At 36.8% G+C, this 21,854-nt stretch overlaps 1 protein-coding gene across 1 annotated transcript; it reads right to left on the reverse strand.

Annotated features, from left to right (window-relative positions):
* Positions 1-294: 294 nt before the first annotated feature.
* On the reverse strand, positions 295-18,000 carry ANXA1 (annexin A1). The gene is made up of 13 exons (XM_027729023.2): positions 17,906-18,000; positions 14,054-14,132; positions 11,815-11,908; positions 10,940-11,034; positions 9,512-9,625; positions 8,840-8,930; positions 7,789-7,868; positions 6,820-6,876; positions 5,396-5,489; positions 4,699-4,794; positions 3,621-3,679; positions 2,625-2,747; positions 295-681 (listed from the first exon to the last, which is right to left on the reverse strand). The coding sequence occupies exons 2-13, from the start codon at positions 14,117-14,119 to the stop codon at positions 622-624; spliced, it is 1,029 nt and encodes a 342-aa protein (XP_027584824.1). The 5' UTR covers positions 14,120-14,132; positions 17,906-18,000; the 3' UTR covers positions 295-621.
* Positions 18,001-21,854: the final 3,854 nt, after the last annotated feature.

Raw genomic sequence — 21,854 nt, forward strand, 5'->3', positions numbered from 1 at the left:
TTTTCCCACTAAATACAACAGATTTATTTACTCTGCAATATAAATGAGAAAGAACAAGACAGAGATATTGTTAGCTTTTTTATATTTTTAACAAGTTAATTTTTTTAACAGGTTATCTTTAGGTGTTTTTCATGTATCTGGCTTACATAAACCCTAGCTGAAGTGAAATGAAAGGTGCAAACTCAGCTATACAGTCTGATATTTCTACATTATTTTTTGATTAAGTTATTTACTGATTTTCACATACTGAACTCAGACAACTTGAAATTAAATGCAGAATAGCAACAAAGGACATACAAAGTTCCACATGGCTTAATTTTATTTTTTAAAGTTTATTTGCTTAGAATAAATGAAAACTTTACAATTTTCTTGAATAATCAAGCAAATAGAAACTTGTGGGCATTCTTTGACTTTGGATAAATGATAACAAGAGATATTAATGCCATTCAGAATAAAGATACTGGAAGAAATACATTCTGGGTTACAGGTTTGCAACAAAATACATATGGACCAAGTACCATTCCACAGAAACCTCACGATGTAAAGCCTGTCTTTTATATAGACAGGTAAATATATAGACCTTCATCAACTGGGCTTGAGTGTGTTTCAGGAATATAAAACTTAGTTATCACTTCCACATAAAGCCACCAGGATGCTTTCATAATCCCCTTTGAGTTCATCCTGTCAATTTAAGCACAAAACCCCCACAATTGTTAGAATAATGGTCTTAAGTGAAATAAATTTCAATAAGCATTCAATATACACGTACCAAGCATCAGTGCTTCACCTAAATAAATTAACCACTTGATAATACACATGTTCACCATAGACTGTGCTGCAACTGAATACCCTCAGTGAAATTATCTGTACAACCTAGAAATAAACACATGCATTTCCAGAGTTGTGCAGTTGTAGACAAGGGGTTGACCTGGACCGGACGCCAGGTGCCTATCCAGCCCCTCTATCACTCCCCTTCCCAGACAGACAGGGGAGGGAGTAAGATGTGAAACAACTAGTGGTTTAGGAAAAGGAAGTTTCTTAAAGCAAAAGCTTATGCGTGCAAAAGTGACACAAAACATAACAAGGTTTGTTCTCTACTTCCCATGAGCAGCAATGTCCAGCCATATAGAAGCAGGGCTTCAGCAACATGTAATGGTTCCTTAGCAGGCAGCCATTGAAGACAATGAGTGCCTGCCTTCCTGCTCCTTGCCCCAGCTTTTATAACTGAGCTGATGGCATATGGTCTGGAATATCCCTTTGGTCACTTTGGGTCAGCTGGCCTACTTGGGTCCCCTCCCAGGATCTTGCCCTCCGCTGAGGAAGGAATGTTACAGTGCTAATGCTGTGCTCAGCAGCAGACAAAACACTGGTGTGATCAACACCCTTCTAGCTACCAATGCAAAGCACAGCACTGTGAGGGCTACTATGGGGAAATGAACTCAGCCAGATTCAGTACAAAAGGCCAGGAGATTTAATGGCAAAAATAAAGAAGAGAAGCACAGGAGAGTTCTAGACACCCAGGAGCATAAGCTTTTCTTCTCTAAATATAGTGAAAGTTCTTCCTTGACCAGTGACGTCCAATGTTCATTAATATTAAAACACTATACGCATTGTGTCTAGGAGTATCTCAAACAAAGGTTAATAGTGCAGAAATACTCTATCCACCATGGGATATTCAGCTTGGTAAAAATGGATATTATGCATTAAGTATGCAGTGTAATTATCACGTGCTTTGTTTTCTCTAAATTGAATCTACTTTTCAGAGACATATGAACTGTTTAGTGTAGCCTTGCTATGCTTCAAGACATTTGGATGCAATTATCACTCTAGGACATGACGAGGTGATGTACTTACATAGCAAATTACAGTTCACCCACATTCACGAGGGAAGAATAAAAGTAACCTTTGGTACCTAACTGAAAAAGTAGCAGACACCAATAAAAATCCACAAGGTATTTTGATACGTGTAGAGAGTAGGTTTCTACTCCAATCAAGATTTTTTTTTTTTTTGTCTGCACTACTAGCTTCCAAAAAGATGCTCTACCCTTTTCCAAGTTTAGCTTTCATCAAGTCCCTCACTGGTTAAATTTTCCAGAAAATACATTGGGTAGTCAGTCTCTTTTGAGAAAATATTTTTGTTAGTTTAACTCATTTACTTAGGTCATCTGGAAAGCAGGCCAAATAAATATTAATAAAAGTTAACATGCATTTGGAGGAGTACCTCAAATGCTAAAACTCAGTAGCCAGTTTCGTCAAATGTCTCCCATAGAGCTGTCAGGGCAATCATCTCCACTCTCCTGCCAAGGTACTTTATGTCTGCCTAAATACAGGAACTTGGGGATATTGTAATCTCCATTCAGCTCTTGGCTTCTATTGAAAGATGATATCCTGAGATATGTATCGTTACTAACAAAGTACTATCCCTTTTCTGACAAAAAAATGGACTCAGAAAAGGAATTAGTTCTACCACCATGTGGACCATTGGAAACATGAGTTACTCAGTTACAATGAGATACTCAGGATGAATTGGTGACTGAGGAGCAGAAGAGTTAACAAACCTTCACTGGACTTCAAAAATCCTCTGGTTGTTTTGCATTTTGTATGTCACTTGAGAGAAAACCTACCATAATGGCTTGGCGGAGAGAGATGCCATACAGCCTCTTGTAATAGCCTTTGATCTCATTCATATCCACTTCATGGCGTGAAACCATGATTCTGATGAGGTCTTTGTGGCGTGTCCCAGCACCCTGTTAAAAGAAAAAAAGAAAGGAGGAAAAAAGAAAAAAAAATGGAAAAGAATGATACTACTTATGTCATTGAAACATCTTTAATCAAGTTTTGTGTGTTAATCCATTAGACTTCTTTGCAGGTGAACAAATCCCACATCCTTTTCCTTAAAGCATAATGGAGACCTCTCATATCTGCCTTCTGTTCCCTATGAGCACAATTCACTTCTAACAGTCTACCTCCACCCTGAATTTTTTTTACATATTTCTTTTATCTATTTCTTGAAAAGAGTCATCTCCTTCACAGTGCTTGCTAGACATCAGAGACAACAGAGTTCACTGTCTCTTTTCATTATTTTTTTAACAGTGCAATGATCCGTATCTTCATAATGTTTCACTCAATTTTTCACATACTGTTCCTAAACAAGTCACAAGATTTGTGACAATACCTGCATACTAGACTGTTTCACAGTCTCCAGCTGCCTCACTCAACTTGGGTTCCAGATTTGCCAGAAGGATCATGGATGTCTCATCAAATATTAGACTTTCACAAGGTTCGTGCTCTGTAATTGCTCTCCTATTTCCTTCTCACTAATATTTTTGTGGTTTCACAAGTAAGAAAATTTCCAGTCAGCTTTCTGTTACTGTTGACTGTGAAAGATATGTGTGGATGGATAGACGCACTCCTGAACACACTGCAGCACACAGACAGCTCCTCCTATGGAAAGACTCTCAGGTTTCAAAGGCAGGAAGAGGAATGAACAAAATACACTGAATTTCCTTCCACAGTCTTTTTCTATCACACGAAGAGCTTAGAGAGCTCTAGCCAGCTTGTTATTTTTCAGCTTATAAAGCACCTCATGTTTACAAAGAGAAGTTCGTTCTTTAGGTTACCTTCATCGCCAAATGGAGTTTTTCAGCAAAGAAAGCCGGCTTGCTTGTGGCACACTTCACTGTAATGAAGCAGTGAGATAATGTCACTTCTGTTCTACATGTAAGAAGTAACAGAAGACAAAAGTCTGGCAAAAGAACACTTTAAAAACAGTCTCATTGTTCCTACCAGCACATCCTATTTATGTACTTCTTTGTTACCTGTCTCAAAAATATAGGAGAAGGAGCAGTTCCTTTCCTCTGTCTATTCAGAAAACAAGTCAGTCAGGGAATTCAGTTACTATAAAGACAAGAGTGTTCTCCCGAGTTTACTGCCACAAAATTAAGGAAGAAGAGAAGAAAAAGGTGAAAACATTTATGTCTTCTACAGAAGAGCTGAAGGTTATGATCTGATGTTTTGCAAACCAAGTTATGGTAAGTACTTGCCTTACACTTTTGATATTAAGAAGTATCTGATGGAAATAATTCTTTTATTCAAAATATTCTTGATAAAAAATATTATGTGATATAAAAGCTGAGAACAAAACAGGTGCCTGGCTCCTGATTCCATGTCTGGTCCACTTGTTAGAATCAGTCCCTGCCTCACCTTATTGGTCATGAAGAACCGTCACTAGCTTTATATGAATATTTTCTTGAACACAACCACAGAAGGAAATTTGTTATATTTTTAATAGTCATACATTAAAAGTGTTTTCACAAAACTTGGAGAAGAGTGGGTTTGGTTGAAGACAAGTTTAAAACTATTGGGTTTTCTACACAAGTTGTTCTTGTTGTTTTTGGCATAGTGACTTCTTATAAAGGTTTTTTTATGTTGACAATTCATCTGTTATCTTTAAAAGATCATCTCATATATCAGGAGAGGTATTTCTAGTAATTCATCAGCAGACAGGTTAATTAATTTTAGATAAGTTATTTAAATCACTATGATTGGATTAGATTTTTATTTTTTTTTTACTTAGGAAGTTTCTCAGTGAAGCAGGGCAAGTCCAGAAGAGTTTCTGATCAGAGAAAGTATAGCAAAAGTAAAACTTAAGTTTTCAGTCAGTACATACAGTAGGTTGCAATGTACAAAACCACTTACCAAGGGCAGTGAGGCAATTCTCAATGTCACCTTTGAGCTCCAAATCCAGTACTTTGTTCATGTCATGCTTGCTGTATTTGCTGTACTTCTGAAAGACTAAATAAGGGAAGAAAACTGAGTGAATAGAGATGCAAATACAGTACTGCCTCTGCCTCATTCTGCCTCTTCTGCTGCAGGAGAGGACTGTTTGTAAGTCATCTTTCTCATTTTCTTCAGACAGCACAGTGTAAAGAGCAGTATTACTTCATGGGCTGTTGAAGTCTGCATATGGAATGGGATTTTGTTAGGATGGAAGTGTTCATGTTCCCATTGGTAGAGATAGAAGTGGTCCACTGACTATCAGAGCCTGTGACATTGTGTGATAACCCTCTATCTAGGGCAAAGTGGCTTAGGAGCAAGACTATGTTGAGGAGTATTCAGAACCTCTGTCACACTGATTGCTTGGCATTGTGATCACTAGCCATTTGAGACTTCATGGTAACAGTTTTGTTAACAGCCTAAATGATATTGTTCATCTCTACCACGGAAAGAACAGCCAAGCTGCCAACTGCACCCTTAGTCAACAAGCATTCTTCCAATTACAAAGACCTTTGTAGCAGCCGGAGTCACATCTTGATAATCTATATCCTCTCCGAATTCATGAGCAGGCCATGTGCAAAATCCATGCCAGCAAAGCACAAAGTTTCATTCAACATACCACTTCGAAGATGCGGGTAGCTTCTCGTAGTAAGAATAGTAATAAACACATTAATATCTGTTCCTTTTCTTTTCTCTCCTGCTTCGTACAAGGCCTGTCATAAAGAAAAGAAAGTAGTAAAGTCAATATTGGAATAGTAAAACTCAAACAGGAATACTGTACTTCTGAGAGTCATTGCTTGTCAGCAATGAACCCTAGCCCTTGACACAATCCATAACAAAACTCTACCCTACCTCAGACCACTCTAGCTCTGTCAAGTTATACTTTGTATTTCACTTATAATAGTACTTAGAAAACAGTGCAGCTAGAAAACATACTTTCAGACAATTTACGATCATCATCTAGCTCACACAGATATACTTCATTCTTGAATTGTTATTTTTCATTTATCATGATATGACAGCAGTCTGCATGGGAGTTTAGGACTGGTAGGCATTCTTAATACTAACAAATTATCTCTGCTATTAATTGGCCCAATGTGCAAGAGAAGGTTATGCACCAAGTACTCCTTGTCTTTCCAGGAGTGACTTTTACTTCCAAGAAAGTAAGAAACAAACCAGTCTCCTTCACTTTCCTTACCTCCTCAACCCCGTTTAAAAGTAATCATTAAAGACTGCGACACAGCACAAAAAGACTCAACAACACTCTACATAAAGATAAACAGTACTGAACTTGAGCTTAGATAGAGTATTAATTTACTTTCATATCTAGGGCTGATGACAGAACTAAACTCTTTATGTACCAGGAATAAAAGCAGTATTTCTCCACGGTCTTTTTTTTTTCTGGAATTTTTAAAAATCAGTTTAAAGTCTATCTACATTTAAATTGTAACCATGATGTCAGATTTCTCAGGAAAGACTACTAAGTTTTACCAAGAGTTTAACAATAATAGTCCCACTAATGGTGGAAGAAAGAAGGAAAAGAATAGATGTTTATTTTAGAATTAATGAGAAAATGACTGTGAAGTTTACCCAATAATTTTGAAAGGTTATCACTCCGAAGCAATAGCTTTGGCTAACACACTGGTCAAGGTATGCTAGCTAGTTATGCACATAGATAAGTACACCTTTGTCCCTCAATTCAAGAACTGTGTTAAAAATGGAAGGAAGATTAGACCTAATTCCTTCACTTGTTGACCTGTACTTCAAATGGTCTGCACACTTTATATGAACTAGAAGAAGCCTTGCAGAAACATTTCTGAAGCTAGATATTAGGGTGAAGATCTAATTTCCTTCCGATAATGAAGCTTACATGAACTTCATGTAAGTGAAGTATTACTTCATGTAAACACTATACCCTCAGAAAAGATTGCTGCATGACATTCTCTATTTGGTCTGCAATGTACAGGATTCAGGTAGAACATGTGCAGCCAGTGTAATCTCAAGTAAGTCAGAAGTTCTGTGGAGAATCAAGTGTGATCTTACCCTGGCATCATTGTCAGCAAGCTCATGATTCACATGAGAATCTTCACATCGGTCAGCCTACATAAGGAAATAAACAAAATTTCACTGGTTCTCACAATCATTCAGTTCACTAAAGCTCAACACTTTAGAGTTCTGCAGAACCACTGTCATATCAATGGATAACTGGAAATAGTTACAGTTATGACAATCGTTCTATGAATAAAGCTGTTGTATTTGTAATCAATCAAATTTCAGACTTCTAAGGCCACCAGCAACTTATTTCTTAAGTCCTACATGAAAATCCACAGGAAGTATTCTTTCTTGATGTGAAATTGCAGGCTTAGAACCTGTGATCTGCTCCCTGGTGATCATTCAATAGATTTCTTTCAAGTTGATTTGGAAGCAAAAACTGAAAAACCAAACCATGGACATATCAAAAAATAATCTTTTGTGTTTGTACAGGCTTCATATATGTACTCGAAAATCTATGCATTTTTATCAGGAAGCTCCAGTGTTTAAACTCAGCTTTTGAACATAAATTTAAAAAATGCTTTGTCCACTTGTTAACTCCTTGCCCTTGTCCCATTATCTAAGTACTGGAAACATACCTTAACAGCAGGACAAAAGGTTTATTTCTCTAATTGTAAGTATTTCTGCTTTTTCTATTTCTAGTCAATTGGCATGACATTATGCCTGTTGTTTTTTCAAGTGCTTAAAGACAGCACCAAAAAAGTCTTAAAAGCATGACTGATAAACAACAAATATGTTTTACAATAAAAATAATGTTTTTTAAAATGCATTCAGGATAAAATCTCATTGTATTTTGTTTAAGAAAAATTACAACTGATCTAGGATATGAAAGTAAAAAGCAATGTAAGGAAATAAACATTACCCAAATCTTTATTTATCGTATGACTCTCTAAAATAGTCTTGATAATATTTATTTTTTATTACAGATAATGTCACTCAAAATGCCTAAGCACAGCATACCTTGGCTAGAGCAACCAAAGCCTTCTGAAAGTCACCAGATGTGTCAGAGATAATGTCTTGTGTCAGATCTCTCTTCAGCACTGAAATCAAATTGTAGTTTGTTTGGAAGTTATCATCTAGGTTGGCCAGATAATCTCTAAATGTCCTTTCCAAACCATCCTAGGATCTTTTTCAGTCTTTTCTTAATTCCCCACTTAAATATGCCCACTAGAAATGCAGTTGTCATACTTTCTCTCATTTAGCTCCTACTGAAGAAGTGTATTTGTAATGTATCCTGTAAAATTCTAAGATATGCAGTGAAATTGGAGGTTAAACCCAAAATCTGATGAAAAATGTCCTTCTCTAAGGTCTCGTGGGTAGTATTGTCTTGGGCTCTGCTTGTGAAATACACAAGATTTTTTCTGAGCTGCTTTTTTTTTTTTCATTCTTATTTCTGTCTGTTTTTACCAGTACTGAACTAAACCAAAACGCTTTCCAGAAAAATCAAGCTATTAATTTGGGCTTCTAAGATTATTTGAGTGGAAATGTCTCAGAAAACTTGGCTCATAATCTCTGAAAACATGATTTAATTAGACAACACAGTAAACTTGACATATATGACAGACACCACACTACATTTTATTTCTTTAAATATTTTCCTCCTGTAGTTCAGTGGTTGCTCCTACTGCTAACATTGTCTGTGTTTCTAACTCAATAAGCTTTTTTTTTCAAGTCTAGTGATATCTCCAAAAGTCAGCCTTGTTTAGTTACAAGGGAAGAAAAGCAGCTCAGTTTAACATGCATTCTAAAAAACATCTAAATGTGTGACTCATTCCATGAGACACCCACAGTTCTGGCAGTGATGATGTACCTTTTCCTTCTCTACTGGGATCTACTTAGGTCAGAAAAAGTCAGTATGACGTCCCTCCCCCACAACTCCTTCAAATTTTTTGTGAAGCTTCATTTGCCTCCTGTAATGTTCTCTGCCTCTCATACTAAGAAGTGAGGCTGTGATTCTAATGTGCCTATTGCAGAGTTGTACCATTAATACTTCTTTCTTGCTCTGAATTACCTTCTTTGTAGTATCTGTTGGCTTCTTTGATCTCTTTGTTGTTTCTTGAGGCCAGAATCTCAATTAAGGTATCTTCATCAGTTCCAAGCCCCTAATAAAAGTGATTGAATCTTCAGAAATGTCATTCAATAGAACAAACTTAAAATTTGTAACAGAAATTCAATGCAAATCACTGACTTGGCTTTGAAGGCGTCACGTGGAACAAGAAATAAAAATTAAAAACATTGAGCTTCCACAAAACATTATTTCAGCTGTTTTGAAATTAAAATTTTATCACATTTAATATCCTAGTACCCAAAAGAATGCTAAAGGGACCAAACAGTGCACATAAAAATAGGAATGTAAAATCTATGAAGAAAAATACCTTCTTCTCTTTTTGTTTTCCCTTATGTGAACATGTATGTAAACACTATGGCTCTCTATCACTATATTACCAACCCATTTTTAGAAGGCAGAGTTCATTCTCACAAAAGAGTCTCCTCCGACCTGAAATTCAGTACAGATTACTGGGTCTTGCTCCATAATCTGAATTACCAGTATAGATTTGTTTTGCAAAATGAGGTTAAAAAAACCCAATACACAAGCTTTGCAATCAAAGTCCAGTGTAACTTACAGGCCCTGATAATTACTTATGTTCTTTAACAAAGTTTATCTCTGAAGATTTTGTCTTACCTTCATAGAGGCTCTTAATTCTTCAGCATCAAACTGAGCTGGAGTTTTGAGCAATGCCACAACAACATCTTCTAAGTGGCTTTTCAGGACTTTTTTCAAAGCTTCTTCCAGACTCTGTGTCAAGAAGAATAAGAAGCACACTAAGCCAATGAATGGTAAAGATGTAGCTGTTGTTCAGCTACAGTCCAAAAATTAATCTGACCTCCAGTGAATCTCAGTCTACATCATCCCGTTGGCTACTAAAAAAGATTATGAAGACCTACATTAATTTTTTGTCACTTTTATGTTAATCAAATCATCAGGGTTTTTCAGTAAATATTCAGAAGTGTTTTCACACATTGCAGTTCAACTGTATTCACCCATGTACTGCATCAGAAGATGACTCAAAATAGGCTGCTTGTTTTTCAAGAGAAGGTAATGCTATATTGTTCTTAAAATTATGACTAAGTTGCTTATGTGGATAACATTTAAATTTATCCACTTATTGCATGAAGGATACAGAATTTGCAGGGGAAACTCTGAACATATATAAACAAAATCACAAGTCCTGAAATTAAAATATGGGTTATTCTAATTTGACCTAAATTTAAGTGAAAAAAAAAAAAATCATATTTATTCTGCCTCCTATCTGAAAATCCCCAGTACTCTTATTTTGTTACATTAAACATTTCAGCCCTATTGTTCACTATGTATGAGTCCAAGCTGTAGCTGTGAGAGTGAGAAGATCAACCTGCTTTGTCAAGATAGCTAAACCAACGAGATTATTTCAGAAACAAGCCCTATGTCCGTAATTAGTATTGTTCTGCTTTAGATGGTGTACCAGGAACTAGGGTATCTGATAGTTTAACATCATTAGTCTCCCTATGTCTTTAAAGTTATATTTTGATATAATAATTTAAAAATATAATTGCAAAGCTGGAGCTTCCTTTAAGGGAGGAGAGAGCTGTGAAAACCACAAATGAGGTTTTCCTGAACATAAACAGGAAGTCTAGGCTAAAACAAGATATTAGACTTATTTTCTGACTTGGCCTTTAAAATTACACGAAGGAATCCCTGTTCCAAGAAGAAAATGCTAAGCAACTTCAGTATTGCCAACTGTGAAATTGCAATTTCAATTTAGAGTTACAAGTTTAACTGAAGAAAATCTGTAATAGAGAAGAGTAAGAGCAATCTAAACACATAGAAACATGTAGTAACTTCCAAGCTTCTCGGTTCCAGGGACTAGCAGTTTTATCACTCAGAGGTAAGAAAAGACTGACAGCTGTAGGCCCAGCCCTATACCAGTGGTGGTATATTTATGGAACAGTATTATGGTCCTGTAACTCTCCTATCCAATTCAGTATTCTATCTAGATTCATACATGCCATCTAACCCAGGAGAAACATTGATATTCTGAGTGTAAATATAATCTTGGCTAGAATGCTTTACCTTTCCTTTAGTCTGCTGATAGGCAGCTTTGATCTGCTGACGCTGAGCATTTGTTCTTTTAGTCAAGATGTCAATGATGGTAGCTTCATCCACACCTATGAATCACCAAACAACAAAAATCCCAATTTATTCAAAATATATGTATCATTTAGCCAATTGTATTTTTATTATTATTTGCTTCCTGTCATATTTTGATTTCTTGACACACTGAAGTGTCACTGAAGTTTAACTGAAAGTGTAATCATTATGGACTCATAATTAGTGCTGTAGTAAAGAAACCAATTAAATAGATTCCTATAGAAATCAAAAACGTACGTTTCTGCAATTTCATACAGAAATTCTTAAAGTGTCCTGAGTGCAGAACTTCCACTAAACTGAAAACAATAACAAAAAAACTAAAAAAAAAGATGGTATATTCATTTAATCTCATTTAGTCAAACTGAAAAAGGTTTCAAAGTACAGATGAAGTGCCAAATGTGAATTTCATTAAAAAAGAGAAGCACAACAGAAGAATGCACTACATTATCAGCACATTCACTGCCTCATGCAGGAATGTTAGAGAAATGAAGTCAAAAAGTAACAGTATGGTATGCTATAATACTTTTTCCTTCTCTAGAAATTAAATTTTTACAACCCTTCCTTCAACATATTCAAGAACTTTAATGCAGCATTAAGGTCTGAAACTGTAATACAACATCAGGTTATCAAAGAGTTGCCACTTTAGAAAGTGGCATAATTTTATGTATTGTCAAGCCTTGAAAAGCAGAGGCACCTTCCCGCTTGCCATTGCCTCTTACTCTGCTATTTTATACAGTGCTATTCTGAAAATTTCCTCAGGAAGAGTCTTAGCGTAGCAAGATATATACTCCTCTTACCTTTTACAGTAATAGCCCTGTCCAGAGCAACAACATCAGCTGATGGATCAAAATTAGGGTATGTTTGTACTCCGTGGATACCTTTTGAACTTTTCTGCAGAGGGGAAATAAAAAATAAAATTAAAAATAAAATAAAAATTGCTCTTTCCAAAGAATATTTTTGCAAAGAAGCAATTTTGGATGCCTAAATAAAGTATGCATTTTGGGTTGTCTATTATAGAAGTATGAAGGACACACAATTTTGTAACTCCAGACAATTAAACAGATTCAGTAATGGCTATGCATCAGATTTATTCCTTTCACAGCTCATATATTAAACAGAAAGTACTTCATATATTGTGTTAGGTACCTGAAGACCTGTTTCTCAGACTAAGTTGGATTGTGTAGGAAAACACTTAACTGTCGTATTAGCAAATTATGTCCAAATTTTAAAGGTTCTAAAACTACAGTTAAGTCCTACAGGCACTGCCATTAAAGCGTTACTAATTTATCTGCTCACCTTATGCAAACTGTGCATCACATTAAGGGTCTTCTCAGATGACTCATATCTAAGGCTATAAACACTTCTTGCATTCAAGATCTGGGAGAAGAATTCAAATCTAATCCTATAAGGAAGTGGAGACCTGTTGCCTAACTTTGAAACTTAAGACGTAAGCCACACTCTGTACAAAGCGTTATCTACTTATCCCCTTTGGTGAATCTACTCCCAGGTGGCCACTCTCTAATCAGCCTCTAAAGGCCTGTGGGAATTATACAACAGATTACATGGCTTGTCTGAAGTCAGCAACATGACAAATCATGTTAGTGGTAGGACCTATAACTCAATAGTGCTACCTAACTGATGTCTCTTCTTTTTCAGAAGTTACAAGATGCCCCAAGATTCTTGGATGAAAAATTTACGTAAAATTCCCATTGTTCTGATGTATAGCGAGATTTTTTCATTAGAAAACAAAATCAGTTTAGCTAGACTTTTCAGAGTCACCTGTACTCTTTCTCTTGTTTCAAAAACTGTTATTTTAATTTTTTTTAATCCTTTGCCATTAAAATTAAACACCACAAGAGAAATGGCAAGGTCTTATGGATACATGTTTTACACACAACACTCTGTATTGAATTTTGTACACTTCTAACATCTGTTAGATGTTCATCTCCCTACACAATTTTATCACTAGGAGTCATAAGAGAGCAGTCAGATTGCATATTTAAAAGTCTCTTGCATACATTTCAAAACAGCGTTGAGACTTGCATGATAAGTCAACAAAGGAATGGAACTGTTTTGCTACCTGTTTCTCATCCTCAACAAGTTTGTATAGTGGTTTCCATGACAAACTTATCTACCAGCAATAAAAAACTGCCTGTAATCACCACAACCAAGAATGTCTCAGGACCCTGGGAGTGAAATGGGGATAGGATGGTGAAGTCAAAATTTTACACACAAAATGTTGTGGAGGCAATATTACAAAATCCACAAAGGCCTAGAGCAGAAAATTTATTTACAGAAATTTCTTCTATATTTCTCCTATATTTCTTTTCAGTTCTTTAGGGAACTCTTGTGACTTCGCAGTGTACTGCTTTGCCCTTGCTGAGTCATTTCAGTATCTTAACCTCATTATCAGAAAGCTTCTCCGTATCATCCTAGTGAAGTAACTCTAAACTTCTCACCACCATATTCCTCCCTTCTAATCTGTATCAGTAGTTATTGTCTGAGATGTTTTATTACATAATGTGGCTCTTTCAAGCATAAGCATGAGATGATATGATAACTAGGACATGTATTAATGACTTTACTTCCTCCTCTACATTCCTGGGTTCCAGCTCCCGGCTTCCTGTACCTCAGCGTAAGGGTCCCTGATTTTCATGTACATCATCTGAACATGTTCTTACACATTCACACATGCCAGCAACAGATTACTACTTCAAAGAGGCCAATTTGAGTGAATCAGTGACTGGCCACTGGGAATTACAGTTTCATTACAGTAACTAGTTTTGCTTAGGAATCGATAACTAGATAATATGTACAAATAAGAGTAATTTTTTCTGATTATCTGATAGCAGACTTCCTCAGTTATTGCATTATACATTGCAATAAAACTGAGTTCCAGTTCTAATCCATTGAAGTTTTGCCATTGTTTTTCCTCCCTTTGCATGTATGCAAAGCTTTTGGTGGTCTGTGCCTTTAAATCACTTGTAAGACTACAGAAAAACAAGCATTATACTCTCGAAAGCTGATAATACTTACAATACATTCCTGCTCCTGATTTTCTATGAACCATGCCTGCTTGAGAAATTCTGATACCATAGCCATGTTGACTGAGTTTCTGGAAAGAGACGCATCAAATTTTAATTTTTCATCATTTTCAGCACCAGTGAAACTCAAGGTTTCCCACTCTCAAAGTCCTTTCTCTAGAACTATGACATGCAGCGGTTAGTTTCCCAAGTCGTAACTGACCTGTGCTGTTGGAAACAGGGGACTTTGATGTTTGGCAGGGGATGCGATGCTCCACAGCTGCTTGCTCACCCCCATACTCTTAGTTACTTGCAGAAGTTTTAAATTAGTTGGACTAATTGCTTATTAACAGTACCTTAGGATTAGAATTGACTTAAAAAGGGAAGTTACCAGAACCCAATTAGTCTGTCTTTCTCTATCAGCTATACCCATTTAGCTTGCTGAGTATTTAATTATTTTCAAATTCAGTGGTAGACAAATATTCTCATCTGATCGTTTACTGAGGCTGGAGTTCTTGTGTATCACGTCAGGACAAAAGATATTCCCTTGTTAAACATATTCTCATGGGATTTCTTGGACTAGATCCTTTCTAAGGAAGATGTGTAAAAGTGGATATTTTCCTATACATTGTTCTTTTTTCTTACATATTTCCTACAATTTCTACATAATAATAGAGCTTTATGCATTTAAGAAGAGATAAAAAAGCATAACTGTGCTTTTTACCACTTGTAAAGAAAATCCATCCAGCTTTTTCATAAGTAACTATGCAGAATGGGAAAAAAATATGAGTTGTGATGTTACATTGAGCACTCAAAAATAATTAACAGGTTGCTTCACGCAACCTATCGGTTGTGAAATAGGTGGTGAGAAATTCTCTGTTTGTTAACTGAAATAGTGAGTGAACAGAAAGGAGGAACCAACAGTTTATCAAATAGAGTTATTCAAAAGAATTTTTTTTTCAAAACACTCTTCCACAGCAAAGTCTAGGGAAGGCTTGGTTTTAAAGCATACATACAAACAATAAACTAATGTTGCTGAGTAAGCCAGACTAATTTTGAATCTAATGTGAAGAGACAAAATTCTATTTGCAGTCTTGTAGTACAGATTATGTAATGTAGATTATACATACAGATATAAAAAATAATGTTGATTATACTGCTAACACATGCTGTAGGTCCTACAGGAAGGGCAGAGACCAGTCTGTTAAAGCAACACACATTTAGGACCAAGCTACGTAGCTACAGTCCAGCTGGTTTTTTTGCCTCATAGCAAAACTGTACAGCTTACTTCCATGTTCTGCAGACAGCAAAGGAACAGCTACCTCCCACAGCCTGCCTTAAGCTCTCCTTACCTCCCCTCTCTGAGGCAGGAACCACCTATATTCCGCCTTCCCCAGAAAACTCTTGCTTTTGTGCCCTTCCTTCAGCCCCAAGGGCACAAAATTCAGCTCTGCCTGTGCTGCCAGAAAACCTGAAACTGATTCCAAATCTGTATTTGTATGGTATTTAGAGTAGGTCTTAGCTGGGCAAACAATGGTCAGAATATTGTGTAAGTTTTAAGGACTAACTTTTATAATGTGTCATTTGTTCAGGATCAGAAAAGCACACTTACACTGTTATCACAAGAACACTGTTATCAAGCTGTTAGAGCGACTCCTACACCCTTCTTGTATTGACAGAACTTAATGAGGGCAGATGAAATGGTATCGTACCTGAGGTTCTGCTACATTTTATAACAGAACACACAAAAACCATATGCAGCAGGATGAAAACATTTACAAATCTCCATACTGGGTGCACTGAGTCATCAATACCGACATGTGTTGACATGTGGATTCACAGAGCGTACAACCATTTAAAACTAAGAAACAAGATTAATTCTCACACCACCTCTAAGAAGAAGAGGGAACAAAACTGTGTTTTGGTTGATAAAATAACACAGAAGTTATCTCTCTCACAGAGAGAGCTGGTTTCAGGAATGTATCCATGTTTTCTGCGTATCCCCACACCCATCCCTCACACCCAGCTCTAGGGATTTTGCTGCTCTTGGGGTTGGCTAGAGCAGAAGCCTGTCATACTACACTGTTTATTAAGCTTCTAAACCTTTATGTATTTTCTAATTTAATTTATACATAAAAAAAATCTCTGCCTTAAGAACTAAGATTGAGGTTTTTTTTCTTTTTAAATAAAGATATTTTAGCCCGCAGATCCATCTATTTCTGTCTAGTAAACAATTTTAATAGAAGTCAAAGTAGGCAATGGCTTTTGAGAGGAGCTAAAAACCTTAGACTGAATTGGCTTGGAAAGATAAGAAACTAACTTACATATAAAACTCTTCTGCTTTGTGTGTCTAATAAGAAAAAAGAAGATTGGAATCTAGGAAGACAGCCAGCTCCCTGACGAGGTCTTTCCAAATGCTTTGACTCACGCCACTCTAAATGCAAACAGTTCATGTAAACAGTACCTAGATCCAGGACAGATACATTCAGCCCAAATATTATTTTAATTTAGTATCAAAAAGACTGAAAGGACTGATGGCTGTCATATTTTTTGTCTGCTTTTACGCTCAGGACATAGATTATAAACAGGGAGAAGAAAAAGCATGTGCCTACTGAGTGATACAAACAGAAGTTGACATGGTAAAGCATGATGCTCCTTTCTGGTTACTCCATACCAGATAACTATTTGAGAGTTATTCTATTTAACAAAATATTGTCCTGTCCAGGTGTCCCACTTTCCAATCTGGAATCAGTAGACGTCCTGTTTGAAAGGAAAAAGGATCACGAACTTAAAATATCTCATTTTGAAAAATATTGTGATTTTTATGCATTTTATCATTCCCAATTGGAATGATCAACATTGCAACTGGCTTCAAAAATCAAACAGACTGAAAGCTCTAACTGTTGTTTCACAAAAATTATTGCAATGCTGCTTTCTGTCTGGCTCTTAGTCCCTAAAAGAGGCACCCTTGAACTGGACATATCTGAATTTTTGAAAGTTTTGAGAACGTACTCTACTGAAAATATTTAAAGACACAAACTAAACTTTTACACTACGGTTTGTGTCAAACAGCAGCATTTATCTATGCTTATTTAACCATATCATGAACCATGTCAGATACATCTCCAGTTACTGTCCAAGGCTAGAGACCAAGATCTTGCTCTAAATTATAGTCATGACACCCTATCAGAAAAACAGGCAATAATTCATTTTGCATTGGAAATTCTGCTGAATATGAAAACATCAGAGAGAAAAACAATCTCATCCTTGTAAAGTTCTGTGGAAAGATTTAGCAGAACAAACCACAGATGACAGAGCACTTACGTGGCTTTACCTATGTTCTTAGTCATAAAACCAGGATTTTGCTCTTATGCTTCTAAAAGATTGGTTTGATTTGATTTCTAAAGATTTCATCTTCATCATTTTAATGAGCAAAGACTCCTCTACGGTCCCAAAGCAACAAACTGTTGTTGAAGTAATAACAGCTGTATCTATATTTTAAGTTTCCATACAAAGAATAGTAGTTTTCTAGGACCTCCAGTTTTACTGTAGATTTCTAGAGCAACCTACTACAAAGGCAAAGAGAAAGTATTGAAATGGTCAACTTCAAATACATTTCCTTTTAAACTTTTAAGCTTTTTTTAATTCCCTTTATTTAATTCCATTAAATAAAAGCAATAATTGTCCAAACCCTGCCATAAAATATTTCAAAACTGAAAGAACTTCTCCTCCCCACATCCATCTTTTCCTTTGCCAGCAATTCCAACCCACAGAAAATTTGCGCCAGATCACTTGACAAATTCAACATAGGATTCTTAGAGCGTGTCAGGTTTACAGAGAGCAGTAATGGACTACAAAAACCTACCTTCCTCCTCACAAACACTGCCTTGCAGGGCTGCACAGTCAGGAATAAAGGAGCAGTGTTCTCAATGCTTTTATAGCCTGTGAGGGAGACTCCACCCAGCAACCAGAGTGTTTCCACAGCGGCAGAAATCATCTGCAGCAGCTATCTGGGTGCTGCCCAAAACAGAGAACCACACGGAAAAAGTCATTGTGAAACTATGTGCTGGAGAAAGCATGTGCAGATTTCAGAGAGGAAAAGACAGCAAATAAGCATGCTGTGGTAGCTCTCCTCCCCTGCCGTGGTCCCATCCCTCACTGTAATAAATTGCCATAAATCTTTCGGGATTGTATGATTAAATGTTAAGAAAACTAAATTTGAGTTACTCCCTTCACATTATGACATGTCTGATACCAGTACAAAGTGAATATATTAAGATATATCTTTGCTCATTGCAACTTTTAGATAAAAAAGAGTGAGGAGTCAATGCAGCTTCCTCAATTCACTGAGCTCTGGTGGCTATTAGCTCTGCTTCTTCTGCACATGGGCCCATGGCAGAAATGGCCCAGGAATAAAAGAGGTCTAATACTTAATATAAATCCCCCCTTTTTTTTTTCTTGAAAAGAAACACCTGGAAAATGGCAGGCTTAATAGAATGGCAATAACTGGCACCTGCATAACTAGAAAGAGGTTGAAACAATCAGATTAGACTCTGAAGATCAAAGTGAGAGTGGTTTGCACAAGCTGAGGGTGTATCCCAGCTTGCTAGAAGTGGTTTTCTGCAAGCACTTCCTCACCAACCCAGCCAAAGACGTTTTACAGAACATGTCCAGCACAGCACCTTGCCTGTAGATAGATAGATAAGGAAGAAGGGGAACAGACTGATGTTTATTATTAGAGGGGACCCTCACAAATTTCTCAAATGTAACACATTACATGTGCATTCCAGCATAGCTTAACCCTTCCTCTGTTTAAAATAGCTCTGTATAAATGGCTGGGCCCTAACATGTACTGCCCATAGGGTTTGGTTGCAGGTGCTGGGGATAATCTGGCGCAGGATCATCACAGTCAAGGAAGTCCCCTTCCAACCAGGGTAAGGGGAGAGCCTCCAGGAGGGCTGAAGGCGACAGTGGCCGACCACCCCAGTCCTGGGGTAGGAGGGGCCTTGCTGACTCTCATGGGAACCCCTGCCAGCCCCCAGGGAGCACCCAGCCCATGCAACTCTCTGACATCAATTTCCACCTGCACTTTATTTCCCATTTCCCCATACATTTCATATATTATTTTACAAAAGTATTTCAGATATTTGCATAAACTGAATAATTGAAGGGGCCTACCAACTGACAGTGATATTGTGAGCAAGCTGTCAGGTTGTGTTTAGGTTTATTTAATTATCATGTGTGATGTTCAGATTACTCCTGCACTCCCAACTATCAGAATGATTTTACCAGTCTTATTTCACTTGTGTGAAGTGTTGGCCAAAACTCTGTTTACACTCTTTTTCTGGAACTGTTTCCCTTGTCTATTAATGAATGTATCTAAGGGAGGGAATCAGTGTGCTACAAGTTAGACACTCCTTGATGTCGACTCTTTTTTCTAATATAGTTTCTCCATAATTAGACTATTATCTAATTTTCTTCATAGTAATTTTTCATCTCCCGATTTTTGTTTCTTGTTTGTTGTGTTTCTTTTTTAATTCATTGTATTTTCTTTAAGGTCTGTGTTTCCATTGTGCTACAACTCATTGCAAAAGCTGTTTGCATTTGCTTTTCCTCCTTCTTAATGGGCGGGCAGATGTTGATTCATCATCTTCCTGGAGCTGGACTGAGTCACCATCTGTGCTAGAGTGCCTTATTGTGTAAAATGCTGACACTTAAAAAATGCAATTTAATTGGATGGAACTCTTAACAATTGTTTATTGTTAAGTTTTTAACTGTTACTCCATCATTTGCTTCATAAAGCTGTAACAGTCTGTGTATTGTTGACCTGGCATTAGTTATTCAGAAGTGGCAAAGCATGCAGACACTGTCATAGTGTTCAAATTTCTCATATGAGACAAAAAATAAAGGTTCCTTTTTGTAAACTGTCAGATATGACCATGCTAAATATTTCTTTTGAGGCCAGTGATAACAGCTCAAGTGGGGAGACAGAATTTCCCCAAGCCTACACAAAATAATAGTACATTGAGTCAGAAATTTTCTTGGAGTTTGAGAGAAACATAGCAGCCATTACATCTATTTCAGAGGCTGCTGCCAACCCTGTTGTAGCTCTGTGTTAATTCTATCCAAATTGCCTTAAAGAAGACTTAAATCTGAGGGAACTGGGGAGATGACCACTCTACCTACACTCAGCCGAAACCCCCAGTTTACAAATGGCCTTCAGATTACATATGAGACAAACTTTAAGTTAAAATTGATGCTAACAAATCACATTGTTATGAAATAGCTTTATCCTGAAAGAGCTCCTGAGAGTACTGTCAGGCAATAAGTCATAAATCAGAGCTCTGCCTGTTTCACACCAGGATAGTTATCCATTTTGAGCCATCTGATATCAAGCCAGAGCTACCTGGAATCTGTGCCTTTCATCTCTTACACCCTGTGACTTCAATTATCTTCAGTACCTTTTATCCACATCCTAAAAAACTACGGAGAAACATTACTCCATTTCCTTAGCAGCCAGGACTTGCAATGTAGCAGCTGTACTCAAGTTTCAAGCAACAAAGAAGTGATATAGGTGATACAGATCTAAGACTGTGTATAAGTTACAATGGTTTTACCCAAGACAGTAATAGTTCGAAGAAGGCATTCCAGAAAGAACACAGTACTTTTACTGATACATATTTGCCAATACCTATATAAACCCTGTTTTAAGAAACATATCTCAGTTAACATTATTCAGAAAAATATCTTTCCTGCATATTGAGTTACAGTGCCTCAGACCTTCATCTATTCCTTTGACATTACAGCAGATTAGATTTCAAATTCAGTGAGAACAGCTACACTGTCTTCATTTGCACCTGGTATACATGGTTCTAGTCAGTCCATCTAGGGTCGAGTTGTAGTCATTGGTATCCCTGTGATCCTATACTATGGACCGGATGACACAGAGCCTCAAATCTAGACACAGAACTTTTCTAGTTTCATGCTTAAAAAACCAAAATATATTCACTGGACACAATAAGACACAATCAAAATTGTGTAATATCTTTTATGGCTTCTCTGTTAAAGGATTTATTTTCATTAGTGTGTTATTTACCAATCAGATCATGTTTCAGCTGTGGACCTCTTTGCAAGCTTGTAAATAGGGAAAAGATCGGACAAAATGCTTTTGTGTCTTGATGCTGATTCAAAATAATTAATAAATATTTTTGAGGAAAATTCTAGGTAGGATTAGCTGAATTTGCTTTTGCAATGCACAGAATATTTAAGACCTCTGTCTTCATAATAGATTTGCCAGCATTTTGTTCTTGCCTCATGAAATACTGAATTGGCAAAAATTCCCAGGCAACAGGAATTCCATGCATTAATCAAACATACACCTACTTCTGTAATTAGGTCTACTACTTACTGCTCGCTTAGTTGCAATAAATACCTATTCTGTAGCTCCAGAGATTTTTAGAAGGTTAAAGGGATACTCTGAGTCTCATGGTAAAACAAAGGTTGGCTGTCCAGAAGACACAAAACGTTAGTGAACAACCCCCTACATAGAGAAATAAATATAGCCCATGCCCTACTAAAAACAGGCAGAATAGCTGCATGTAAAATCATACCAAGGTAACCATTTTGGGAATTAGAAATCCCATTCAGTTTAAATGAGATCAAATTCTCATTTTAGTGGAACCAGAAATTCATCTTAGGGATACTGTGAGACACTGGATTATTATATTAATTATTGGCTCAGACCAACTCAAGTCAGTGTGCATGGAGGGGGAAGGACAGGTCGAATTTCACGAAAGTGAGGTGATGCCCTGTCC

Source organism: Pipra filicauda, unplaced genomic scaffold, assembly GCF_003945595.2.
Source record: "Pipra filicauda isolate LSUMZ 115617 unplaced genomic scaffold, ASM394559v2 scaffold37_size4185640_pilon, whole genome shotgun sequence".
NCBI lineage: Eukaryota > Metazoa > Chordata > Aves > Passeriformes > Pipridae > Pipra > Pipra filicauda.